Source organism: Herpailurus yagouaroundi, unplaced genomic scaffold, assembly GCF_014898765.1.
Source record: "Herpailurus yagouaroundi ecotype Mexico unplaced genomic scaffold, PumYag 162, whole genome shotgun sequence".
Lineage (NCBI taxonomy): Eukaryota > Metazoa > Chordata > Mammalia > Carnivora > Felidae > Herpailurus > Herpailurus yagouaroundi.
In genome coordinates, this window is record NW_024412403.1 from 43,204,101 (window position 1) to 43,217,760 (window position 13,660).

General features: G+C 35.0%; 1 protein-coding gene across 4 annotated transcripts in view; it reads left to right on the top strand.

Moving 5' to 3' along the window:
* ARL13B (ARF like GTPase 13B) overlaps positions 1 to 13,536 on the top strand; it is a 69,309-nt gene extending 55,773 nt beyond the window's left edge. For 2 of the 4 annotated variants that reach the window (XM_040484243.1, XM_040484246.1), the window contains 4 exons: positions 335 to 560; positions 3,341 to 3,457; positions 4,410 to 4,478; positions 13,239 to 13,536. In XM_040484243.1, coding sequence (XP_040340177.1) covers positions 335 to 560; positions 3,341 to 3,457; positions 4,410 to 4,478; positions 13,239 to 13,315 — 489 coding nt within the window. In that variant the 3' untranslated portion in view covers positions 13,316 to 13,536. Of the gene's footprint in view, positions 1 to 334; positions 561 to 3,340; positions 3,458 to 4,409; positions 4,479 to 7,230; positions 7,309 to 13,238 lie in introns of all 4 variants that reach the window. The other 2 variants (XM_040484244.1, XM_040484245.1) reach the window with 2 other exon arrangements.
* Positions 13,537 to 13,660: the final 124 nt, after the last annotated feature.

Here is a 13,660-nt window from a genome sequence, read left to right on the forward strand (position 1 = left end):
GACATTCAATCACATGTATGTTTGTGAGTGGTGTACCTGTACATATGTGGGGTAGGAGAAGAAAACACCTCTTAGTGATCATGCACCAAGTAGAGATCATCTCTTGATTGTGGAATTACAGATATTATTTGTTTTCTTTCTTTATACTATATGTGTTTTCTGCATGTTTACCAATTAGTATGCTTTAATGATATATTCAACGAATGCTTTTTTTAATAAAAATATCACGGTGCCCTGAAGTTACAGAATGCGTTTGGATTATTTGATTTCGCCCTTAAAACTGTGTTAGATACACAACTTTTATATTAAAAATGATATATTTCATTTTTGTTAGAATGAAAGAAAACTTGAAAAAGACAAAAAGAGACACAGTATGGAGAAAGACAGTGATGGCTGCCTCCCGAAACATAAAACGGAGAATGAGCAAATAGAGACACAGAGCCAGATCAGTGACAATAGCCAAAAAAACAATGAGCTTGGAATAGTTGAAAATTATAAAGAGGCATTAACACAGCAGTTGGAGAATGAAGATGATACAGACCAGCGATCATCAGAATCAGGTGACAAATCTAGGTGATAAATATATTAAAAAAAATATGTATATATATATATATATATATATATGTATACACACACACACACATACACAGAATTTAATGATACATCTATCATTTGTCATGATTATTTTCACAAAAAATGTACTATAATATTTTTTGTCTCCAAATGCATTATTTATCATGGTTTTCTCATGGTTTTTAGTTTCTCCTTAATTTGCTAACTTATGTTTTTATTCATGACACCTTAAAATGTGATCCTTTGCAATTGAAATGAATTTCAGCAGAAAATTCTGTTTTCAATTTTGTTTCATAAATTTGGAATATAGCACATAGTCCCAGGAATCCTTGAAATATATTTAACCTTTAAGGCTCTTTTAGGGAGTTTTATTTGGGTTTTATTTTAAGCTTCATAATACTGCAATCAGTGTCACTTCTTTTATTGACTTGTTTTTTCCATAGAATGCAGACCTACTCAGTTGAACAAAGTTTTTATTTTATTTACTTTGATAGAGAGAAAGCATGAGTGGGTGAAGGGGGGAGGGATAGAGAGAGAGGAAGAGAGAGAGAATTCCAAACAGGCTCTGTGCGGTCAGCGCAGAGTCCGATGCAGGGCTAGAAGGCAAAACCGTGAGACCATGACCTGAGCCGAAATCAAGAATTGGACATTTAACTGACTAAGCCACCCAGATGCCCCATGAACGTATTTAAAGCCAGTAGCCATTTTCCTATTATTTTAATATCATACAAAATCTTCAGTTCATAATTGCTTTGTTTTCTCTAAGTGGTTTTGTGATTTAACGGGAAGTTCATGTCTTTGGTTTCGTAGACAGCCTGTGTTTGGAATCAGACATCTTGGGATAGAATCGAGATATTTGTTGTGTTACAGTGTATTGTTCTTCAGTCTTGGTTTCCTCATCTCTAAGGTGGGGATAAGCATCATATTTTTCCCACAGGGCTTTTAGTACTTATAACAAAAATAACCCTACAGTTCTAGCACAGGGCCTGACATATGAACCAATAATCATACATCCTTGAAATTTCTGGCTAACAGTATGGTTCCATTGTATATAAGAATTTTTGTACATACGTGGGGTGCCTCGGTGGCTCAATGGGTTAGGTGTCCGACTGTAATTTCAGCTCAGGTATGATCTCATGGTTCGAACAGCATGGAGCCTGCTTGGGATTCTCCCTCTCCTTCCCTCCCTCTAAATAAATAAATAAGGAAATAAATCTTAAAAAAGAATTTTTGTATGGTATCAGAAACATTATAAAAATAAGATCTCAATCCCTGAGGTTCAGATTTAAAAAATTAGACTTGAAAGTTATACCTTTTGTAAGTTGGGAAGTTAGGGCAGCCATATTCATACCCTTGTAGCTCTGTTAACAGAGTTAAACAGAAAGTAGATTTAAAGTGGCCTCCCAATATGTTGAGAGAACTTTGAACAGTTACACATTGTTAAAGAGAAAAATATTTGGCAGATTATTTGAAAGTACGGTGTAGGAAGAAGATCTAAGATAGTCAAACATATAACTATAATAGTAATAAGTAACATTTTTGTGCTTTAGAACCTGGCTTCAGATACCTTAGATTATTTAATGCAGGATTATATTATTTAATGTAAATAATTTTAGGGTATATTATTCCCATTATTTTGAATAGGAAATCAGGGGCTTGGAGAGGTTGAGGAGCTTGTTAAGATCATATGTCTTGTCTGTAGCTGGGACAGATCATCTGCCCATTATCCTGTGCTGTTTCATGACCCTGAGTCACTGCCCATCCTGAAATACCATATGGTTCTGGACTTTCTCTTCCCTTTTTCTCATCTGTAAAGCTTATGATTTAACTGTAAAACGATGTCTTTGTTTCTCTGTGGAGTAAGATGTCTCAAATGACACTACTTTATTTAGAAAAAGTATGTGTTTCTAAAAATGTTTATATTTCTCATTGCCTTGTAGATTTCATAATGTTGGCTATTTCTCACATAATAGATAATTCCCATTTTATAAAATGTGTTACATATATATAAATTAAGCAGTTTGAGATTGTCACTTAAAATACTTTAGTAACTTTGATGTTTGGTTATTTAACTACATGGCCATATGGTTTACACTGTTAAAATTTACATGTTAATGGCATAGATGGCCTTAAATTGTTTATATGTGCTTAAGTGAGAATCTATAGTTATTTTTTAAAAAGAACACCGATTCTGCAATGTCCAATAATGTGATTTTGGTTACATATATTTATTTATATTGGGCATACCTTGTCTGGGGGTTATTTTAATGGGTAACGTGTTTAAATTTGATTAGGGTATTTTTTTCACATTCAAAGGATTAATTTTGGATTATTTATACCTAGAATCATTCTATATATTCTATTGAGACAAATCAACGTCTCTCCCCTTTCCCTGGGCCATTCTGAGTTTCATGAGAATGCCTGGAATTAGACAATTATATTTACTTGATATGACATTTGGAAAAAATACAAGTTACTTTTGGAAATGTGAACTTTTTTTTGTATGCTGAATAATCTCTCATAAAACTTAAAATACAGGCTTTTTTCCATTTGTGTCATATTCATTAAGTATTAATTCAATAAGGAATCATTTAAAATTTTATGCTTAGTGAAAGCAGATTCACATTTCATTACTGGTAACAATTTCCAAAGTTTGAAGATCTGTTTTTATGGTAATGATAATATCAGTAGTCTAGTTCCATTCTTTTTTATTGTAGAAGTTTACATTTTCTCAAAGGCATATAGTTCAATGTTTATATTCTTATAGATAACAGCAAAAAGAAAACTAAGAAACTAAGAATAAAAAGGAGTCACCGTGTAGAACCTGTTAATACAGATGACTCTGCTCCTAAGAGTCCAACACCACCCCCGCCTCCTCCTCCTGGTGAGTAAATTGATATTGGTACTGAATTTAGATTTACTGCTTTAAACAGTAAAGAAAAATAAAGAAATTTTGTAGTTTTATTCAGTATATTTATTTTTGTGTGAAAACTCTTTTCTCTCTTTTGTTCAAAATGTATCATTGCTTTTTTAATCAGAAAAAAATGTTTCCTAAAAGTAAAAAAAAAAAAAAAAAAAAAGTAAAATTAATAAGGACACTTTACACCAGCACTTTCTAGAATGAATTCAGGTCCTATTTGAAGTATCATTGTCCAGATTTCTGAAAGGAATTTAAGTTTAATGAATGGATGGCTAATGTAAGTTTTTAAATAGTTGAATCTTTCATCCTGAAAGTTAACATTTAAAACCAAGATGTGTGAATTTTTCCAATATATTTCCGACTTACATACTGACCTTCTAAGTTGTTATGAGAATTAAAAGGAATATTGCATGTAAAACACTAAAACATACTAACTGCACAATAATTGTAATTTTTCAGCACTAGGCATAGTACCTCACATACTATAAGTGCGCAATAAATATCTGAATGTATATATTTGTGGTGTCCTTTTAGCCCTGTTAGGAGGCTTTAGGTAGTAATATTTTCCTTTGAGAATTATTTCAAGACTCATTTCTAGTATTTCACTTATTAGAAAAAATTTCTTTTAGCCTTGGCTAGAAGCTAGAATAGTAGCCTAAGGTAATTTTTGATGGTGGTGAAGATGCTTACATTTTTAACTAAAGTAAAAACTTAAAAGAGATGTTACCAGCCTATAATTACATTTTTCAATAAAGACTATTTCAAATGCCTTTGCGGTTATTCAGTACTGTGTCATTCAACATACATATATGACCTGGCATCAAATATATACATTCCTGTCAAGGGAGGGAACCTCTCAACAGGCCTAAAGAGACATTGTTTAACAGTGTTTTAAAATGTTTTTCTTTTTCTTTAGTTGGCTGGGGAACCCCCAAAGTCACTAGACTTCCAAAACTTGAGCCTCTTGGTGAAACACGTCATAATGGTAATGCAAAAGGATCAGTTTTAAAATATACATATTAAATCCACTTTTCTTTACCTTGACAAACTTTTATTTTTGGAAGCCTTTCAAATCCACAACCATCCTTTTTCATTATACTTTACTCTTTTTATTTTATTTAATTTTTTTATTCTTTAGTGACTTTTGGCTCTATATAATTTGTTTACTCTGGAATACAGAGGTAAAAATAACCATAGTTTATGTTTATCCATTACATAATTATGTAAATTGTTATGGAATGGGGACAGTTTTAAAGCAATTTAAGTTAAATATGAGAAATTACAATTATCCTTAGTATTAAAAACAGCATTGTCCTGTATATGCTCAGTGTACTCAGTGATAATGCTTCATAATTGTTTTTTGTCTGCTTCTAATAAGTTGACTCAGCTGCTGAATATCGGAATGAAGTAAAAATCAACACAGTTTGTAAAATCAGAGACTAAATCAGTAAACCAAATGAAGTTCAGCTAAATAGAAAGTTACGAAAGACTTATTGACTCTAGAAAACAGTTTTCTTTGGATGAAATTAACATAAGGTGTAGTCCAGCCAATATATGGCATTAGAAATCCACATTTGGAAAGAGAAAGGGAAGCTGGGTATAGAGAACTGCTTTGTACAACAGGCAGAAGTTCTGATTTCAGACCATCAGGTCAGGCTGTTGCAATAAAATGTTTCTAGAATGCGAAAGTGTAATTATATATAGCGTAGCTCATTAAAGTTCTCCATCAAGAATATCCAGTTCCCGGGCACCTGGGTGGCTCAGTCGGTTGAGCATCCGACTTCCGCTCAGGTCAGGATCTCGAGGTTGACAAGTTCGAGCCCCGCGTCGGGCTCTGTGCTGATGGCTCAGAGCCTGGAGCCTGCCTCGGATTCTGCGTCTCCCTCTCTCTCTGCCCCTCTCCCACTCATGCTCTGTCTCTCTCTGTCTCAAAAATAAACATTAAAAATAAATAAATAAATAAAATACCCAGTTCCCTTTTTGATAACTCTGTTTACCTAATCTAGAACTTGGTTTACTATGGAGATCCATTTGCCAGCGGAAAAAAAAAATCAGAAGTTTAGAAAACCATTATCATGTAACTTGAAATTATATCAAACTGCATAAAATACTTTTATTCAAAGAGTTTTGAAACTGGAATTATGGCTTTGGGTCAGATTGTGAAGTCCCTTACACGTATGTTAAGATGTCTGGACTTGCTATAATTTTCCAAGAGACACTATACATTTTTGAACAGGGAAGTAGTGTTACTAGGTGTATTGTTTAGGAAAATAATTTTTTGTCACAATGGAAAGTACAGACTTGATGGTGGCCACACTTGAGGTCAAGATCCCATCTAGGAGGCTGTTGTAACAGTTACAGTGAGAAGTGAGGTATAGAAATTGGAATGAAGAGTAAAAAATGTACGCAGAAAAAAATCTTTTTTTTTTTTTTTTTTTAATGATTATTTATTTGAGAGAGAGAAACAGAGAGACAGAGACAGAATCTGAAGCAAGCTCCAAGCTGTGAGCTGTCAGCACAGAGCCCAACACGGGGCTCAAATCCACAAGCAGTGAGATCATGACCTAAGCCGAATTCTGATGCCTGACTGACTGAGCAACCAGGCACCCTGGAAATATCTTAATTATAGTAATTAATATTTCATGAGTGGATGTATGGGCCGAGGGACAGAGGAATAGAGGATTATTTATTCAAGGGGCTGGAAGGTTGGTGCTGTCTCTAAGACTGAAAATACCTGAGGAAGGAGATATGGTTTGGAGGTGTCTGTAGGCTTATTTATTTGTAAATGTCTTTTGGCCAATCAGTACCAGAATGATTCAAGAACTCAGGAGAAAAGAACGGACCCTGGTGGGTGGAGGGTTTGCAGATGGATTTTTTTTTTTCAGTTGTTATCGCACAGTATGAAATCCTTGCCTGTAATTGATGCTTTGTAATCATTTACTGAATGAATGCGGGAAGCAATGATAGATAGTTTCTTGTTTCTGAGAGAAATTTTATAGAATGAGGAGAAAAGAAGTAATGGTAGCATGCAGGGGGAACCTAGTTAAGGGCAAGTGGAAAAAGGTCAAAAATGGGTTGAGAAGGTTATTTTGTTTTGTTCATCCTCACTTTCCTGTGTTTGTTTTAAAATTAGAACTCATGGGAAAGAATTGTAATAAATCAGCTAAGTTTAAGACCACCATATTCCAATAGTTTAGTTAATTTTCAGTATGTATCAATAAATGTAGCTTCCCAGAGCAGAGAAGAAAACACTGTAACTTCACAAGTTTTAAAATATTTTTATTGTTTTTTTCCCATAAGTTAGACATTTTTTTTAATCTTTATTTATTTTTGACAGAGAGAGCGAGTGAGCGCACATGCATAAGCGGGGGAGGGGCAGAGAGAGAGAGAAAGGGAGACTCAGAATCTGAAGCAGGCTCCAGGCTCTGAGCTGTCAGCACAGAGCCCGACACAGGGCTTTGGCTCTAATCCATGAACTGTGAGATCATGACCTGAGCTGAAGTCAGACACTCAACCAACTGAGCCACCCAGGTGCCCCTTTCCCATAAATTTTAAATCTAAGTATACATAACCTGGGTTAAAAAAAAAAAAAAAGTACAATCAACTGCTTTCATTCATAGGGAAGAAAACAGGTATAATTAAAAATTGTAATAAAAATAATTTTTTAAGGTTTATCATAAGATCTTCATCTGAGATGCTGATAGCTGCAAATTTTAAAATTGCATTCTCTTCTCTAGCTTGGTACACATTTCTTTGCACTTGGTTAATGGCAAGTAAACAACAGATACATGATGAACTAGAGTAGTAATTAAAAGGTAACTACTATTGGCTTAGCACTTAAAACTTACTCGGTTGGAAAACAATTTTTTATAGTTATATTGGGAATTTTTAAGGCAAATTCTTACTTGTTCTTTGATAATAGACATTTACCTTGATAGCAATTTCATTTTACTTTTCTAATGTCTATAATGCTTGCTCAGCATAATAGTTAAGACATGCATTGAGAAAAGAAACTTAGAGAATGTGTATTTACTATGTAAACACTCTCAATCCATACTTCATTAACATGTATCATACATTATGGGAAATATATCAAGGATTCTGTTAGCTAAAAATACCAAATGCGGGGCGCCTGGGTGGCGCAGTCGGTTAAGCGTCCGACTTCAGCCAGGTCACGATCTCGCGCTCCGTGAGTTCGAGCCCCGCGTCGGGCTCTGGGCTGATGGCTCAGAGCCTGGAGCCTGTTTCCAGTTCTGTGTCTCCCTCTCTCTCTGCCCCTCCCCCGTTCATGCTCTGTCTCTCTCTGTCCCAAAAATAAATAAATGTTAAAAAAATAAATAAATAAATAAAAATAAAAATACCAAATGCACTAAAGAATATTTCATATCTTAAAATGTGAATGAAGATAAAATTTTGTATGTAGTTTTACTACTCTTCAATTTCATGTTTAAAAAGTTTGAAGCTCTTTATAAAAATGTGTGTTAGCAATTAAGTTGGTCCTATCAGTTGAGCACTAACATCAACATATAGTCCCTACATTTAAGGCAATAAGAAACCTACTTTGTATGAATGATTTTATTTCCTGGCAAAGAAATAATACAAAATAAATTGTAAAAATAAAATAATTTCTTGGGAGGGAAAAAGATATTTCTTGCCATGTGTATGTGATTTTTCTTTGTAGGAGGGTACTTTTTTTTTTAATGTTTATTTTTTGAGAGAGCATGAGTGGGGGAGGGATAGAGAGGGGGGACATAGGAGCTGAAGTGAACTCTGCACTGACAGGCTGACAGCAGCCAGCCCAATATGGAGCTCGAATTCATGAATTGTAAGATCATGACCGGAGCCGAAGTCGGATGTTCAACAGACTGAGCCACCCAGGAACCCCTGGAGTTTTGGTTGTTTAATAAACTTAAATATACCATATTAGAAACTATATTCACTCTGGTTTAATTGTGAGTTCTGTTAACGTATTAAAATTCTCATTAATTTTGAAAATAAGAAATAAGAAAAGTCATACTTGAAATTTATCAAAAATAATTGTTTTAATTTAAATAATAACAATGATATAGCAATAATATTAATGGTATGCTCTGTGTTCCTGGCATGTTGCTAAGCACTTCAGGTACCATTGTCTCATTTTCATTCTCCTAAAAGCCTTGTAAGATGGGCAGTGATATTCCCATTTTTTGCACAGGGAACCTATACCCCAATGTCACATAGCTACCAAGTAACAATATTAGGATTTGAACTTAGGTGTGTCCAGCTTTCAAATCCATACCTTTCTTAATTCATTATGTTATACTATTACATTAAGATTTATTAGGGTATCCTTGTAGCTTACTAGTTGTTTTCAATTTGTAGTTGCTTGAAAAGCCATTTCCTGCTGACACATTTTTATATTTAAAATGGTTTTCTTGTAGATAGCCCATAGTTGGATTGTACTTTTTGATCCTCTCTGACTCTCTGCCTTTTAATTGTTGAATTTGGACCATCCAGCATTCAAAGTGATTATTGGTATAGTTGGATTAATATCTACCATATCCATTACTGTTTTCTATGTGTTGCCCTCATTCTTTGTTCCTATTTTTGTCTTTCACTCTTTTTTAGCCTTTTGTGATTTTATTCATTTATTTAGTTATTTGAAATGTTCATTTATTTTGAGAGAGAGAGTCCATGTGCACAAGTGGGGACAGGCAGAGAGAAAGGGAGAATCCCAAGCAGGCGCTGCGTTGATAGCTCTGACACAGGGCTCAGTCTCATTAACCATGAGATCATGATCTGAGCCAAAATCAAGAGTAGGATGCTTAACCGACTGAGCTGCCCAGGCGTCCCTGCATATTTTGGTTTTAATTGAGCATTTTATATGATTCCATTTTCTCTCCTTTCTTAGCACATCAGGTATACTAATTTTTTTTTTCTTACCGTTTTTACTGGCTTCTCTAGAGTTTGCATTTACATTTACAACCAATCCAAGTCCACTTTCAAAGAATACTATATGATTTAATGGGTACTTGAAGTACCTACAGTAATCAAATAATCTTAATTCCTTTCTCCTGTTCTTTGTGCCTTGATGTCATTCATTTGACTTATATATATAAGCATGCATAAGTGTATATATGTATGTATACATACATTCATAAGATAAATATGTTTATATACATAAATACATTGAACAAACTTTTATGGATCATTTAAGAATAAGAGAAATGTGTTTTCATTTTACTTTTACTTATTTCTTCAATGCTTTTTCTTTATGTAGATCTGAGTTTCTGACCTATGTTATTTTCCTTCTTTCTAAGGAACTAATTTTTGCATTTCTTGCAAGGCAAGTCTACTCGCAATAAATTCCCTCAATTTTTGTTTGAGAAAGTCTTTATTTTTCCTTTACTTTTTAAGGGCAGTTTTGCAGGGTACAGTATTCTAGGTGGGTGTGTTTTTTTCCTCTAAATATTAAAAAAATTTTTTTTTTCAACGTTTATTTATTTTTGGGACAGAGAGAGACAGAGCATGAACGGGGGAGGGGCAGAGAGAGAGGGAGACACAGAATCGGAAACAGGCTCCAGGCTCCGAGCCATCAGCCCAGAGCCCGACGCGGGGCTCGAACTCCCGGACCGCGAGATCGTGACCTGGCTGAAGTCGGACGCTTAACCGACTGCGCCACCCAGGCGCCCCTCCTCTAAATATTTTAAATATTTCGCTTTACTTTCTTCTTGCTTGCACGGTGTTTTAGGAAAAGTTGGATGTAATTCTTATCTTGGATCCTTTGTTGGAAAGGTGTTTTTTTTTGTTTTTTTTTTTTTTTTCTGGCTTATTTCAGGATTTTTAATTTTCTTTTATTTTCTGTAATTTGAAAATGATGTGCTTATATGTCGTTCATTTGGCATATATCCTGCTCAGTGTTCTCTGGATTCCTGGATCTGTGCTCTGATGTCTGACATTAATTTGGGAAAAGGCTTAGTCATTGTTGCTTCAAATATTGCTTCTGTTCTTTTTTCTTTCTTCTTCTGATATTCCCATTATAAATAAGGTATGCCTTTTGTACTTGTCCCACAGTTCTTGGATGTTCTCTTGTTTTGTTTTGTTTTTCCAGTCTTTTTTCTCTTTGCTTTTCAGTTTTTGAGGATTTTATTGATTTATCCTCAAGCTCAGAGGTTCTTGCCTCAGTTGCATCCAGTCTACTGATAAGCCTATCACAGACATCCTTCACTTCTGTAACAGTGGGGGGTTTTTTTGGTTCTTTTTTAGGATTTCTATCTGTCTGCTTACATTGCCATCTGTTCCCGCATGCTACTTATCCATGAAAGCCCTTAGTCTATTAATCATAGTTGTTTTAAATTCCTGGCCTGATAATTCCAACATTTCTGCCATGTCTTTTGCTGATGTTTGATCTAGCTCTTCAAATTCTGGCTGTTTTGCCTTTTTGAATGCCTCGTATTATTTTATTATTATTATTATTATTATTATTATTATTATTATTTTGATAGCCTGACATGATGTCCCAGGTGAAAAGAACTGTTACAAATTGGCATTTAGTAATATGGTGGTGATGTGTGGTGGAAGGAGAAGTGTTCTATATGTCTATGATTAGATCTTAGTCTTTTAGTGAGCCTGTGCCTCTGGACTATGAACTTCACAAAAGTTTCTCAGTTTTTTTTTTTTTTTTTTCTGCTGAAAAGGAATGCACAGAATGGATACAGCCAGCTGGAATTGGTGATTTCCTTCCTGAGATCAGTTAGGGTTTGATAATACCCCACTAGGTTAGGTTCTGGTTAACTAGTTTCTCCTGACAGCAGGTCTTGTGCCCCAGAACAGAGTGCCATGGGGTATTTCTACATGGTTTCTTTTCCCCTCTCTTGCCAGAAGCAGGAGGGGACTTTTCTCCCGTATTTATTGTGGGAATTTGTTCAAGTTCCTAGAGATAAATCTCACAGTATTGTGGGGATCCTCTTATGACTTAGTCCCCCTGGAGTCTTTTATTCTCAGACTTCTGTGTACTAAGCCTCCAGCAATTCATCACTACAGTTCGGGTTTTCTTTTTTTTTTTTTTTTTTTTTTAATTTTTTTTTTTTTTTTTAACATTTATTTATTTTTGATACAGTTCGGGTTTTCTTACCAGGCACTGGTTTCCTCCACAGATTCTATTCATGAATGTCTGCTCTGGTAAACTGAGACTCCCTATATTTGCCAGTTTGTCTTTGGTATTGGGGCAGTGGTTTGTCTTATGACTTACCCCCCCTTAAGGATCTGAGACAAATTGTTGTTGTGTTTTTTTTTTTTAGTCTGTTCAGCTTTTTTTACTTCTTGTAGCATGCAGTGGTGACTTCCAATCTCCTTAAATGCTGTTATGACTTTGTTAAATTGACATTTGTTAAGTAGGGCCCCTGGGTGCTAGATGGTAAACCTTGGTTCAAAAAGACCACAAGAGAAATCAAAGTGGGAGAAATTTATTATTCACAGGTTCTGGAGGAAGTATATGGCATACCTTGAGGGTTCCACAGGGGGAGATCAAGGCAGGGTACAAGCAGAGAGACCTGTAGGAACTGGGGCACATGCTAAGGCCAGTTTCGTGAATTCAAAACAAAAGAGTGTAGAAGCTCCACTATAGTCTTACCTCACGGAAGGCCCTGGAAGGTGAGGGAGACTGTTGGTGACAAAGGGCATTGGGGAAGTCATATCAGGCACTTATATTTACTTGTGACCTTGCAGGCTCTTATCTAGGGCATGTGCTTGTTTGCATGAGGGGCTAGTTAGCCAAACTCTCCACATATGTGAAACTGGAAACAGACCTGTAATACATTTTTAATATATTTATTTCAAGTGATCCTAAAAATCTTTGCTTCTGGAATAATTTTAAGGTAATAGGCTAGGAAAGAATTACTTCCTGAAGGTTTACATATTCTTAAATTTTTAAAAATGTTTTATTTATTTTTGAGAGAGAGGGAAAGAGAGAGACAGAGTGTGAGTGGGGAGGGGCAGAGAGAGAGAGAGGGAGACACAGAATCCAGAACAGGCTCCAGGCTCTGAGCTGTCAGCACAGAGCCCGATTCAGGGCTTGAATTCATGAACCCTGAGATCATGACCTGAGCTGAAGTCAGATGCTCAACCAACTGAGCCACCCAGATGCTCCTGAAGGTTTACATATTCTCTTAAATTTAAGCCAGTTTATAATAATTAAGGGACAGGAACTTGTTAAGAAATATAAAATAAGACTTTCTTTGTATCAGATATGTCTTAAATCACTAATAGTAAATCATCATTGTAAAAGATTACGGCTTACCAGAAAACTAAGATAATTAACTCTTTTCCCAAAATACCTAGAAGTAATAGCCATTGGATGAGAACATGGATTATACACATACTGACTTACCAGGGCCTTGGCAACAGTTTCCATGGATTTTGAATATTTGTTATTTGTTTGTTCTAATGCAAATGAATGTATGATTGGAAATAACAATTATATATATATATACATATATATATATTAGATATAGCTTTTTATTAAATCAAGTGGAGATTAATTTATGATCTAGAGTTAGGAATTTATCCTACTGGTTGTGTTTTGAATCTATTCAAGTTTTCTGGAATTTTGACTTTTTTTTTTTTTCTATTCTCCTCACCTGTTGTTTCTCCTGCCAAGTCAGAGTGCTTTACTCTTTTAAATTGTTGGTTGGTAAATAATGAATTGTATCAAAAATTTTGATTTACCACATTTGTTTTATATTTTTGGTATCCCTTCTTTTCTTAGATTTCTATGGGAAGCCACTGCCTCCCCTGTCTGCGCGACAGAGGCCTAACAGTGATGCTCATGATGTGGTTTCATAACCGAGTCATGTGATGAGCTTTTTAAAGATCTGCAAGATCAACTAGAAGACCTTCCTTCTCAAAGAAGAAAAACCCTAAGCATTGATGACTGGGGCAAGATAACCATAGTGATTTCAGTGAGATAAATAGCCAAAGACCTGGCTGATATGACAATTATCCATGTTATTCGTGGTTTAAAAAAAAGGAAGGAAAATGACCAATAGATGGGATGAGCATTTGAATCAAGTTAGCAGGAGTTACTGTTGACTCTGGTTTTTACAGTCCTGCTCATGGGCATATTCCTGAAGGAAAACCTCTTCAGAAAAAGAGCCAATGGACTCTGCACACTTTTTTTTTTTTTTTTTT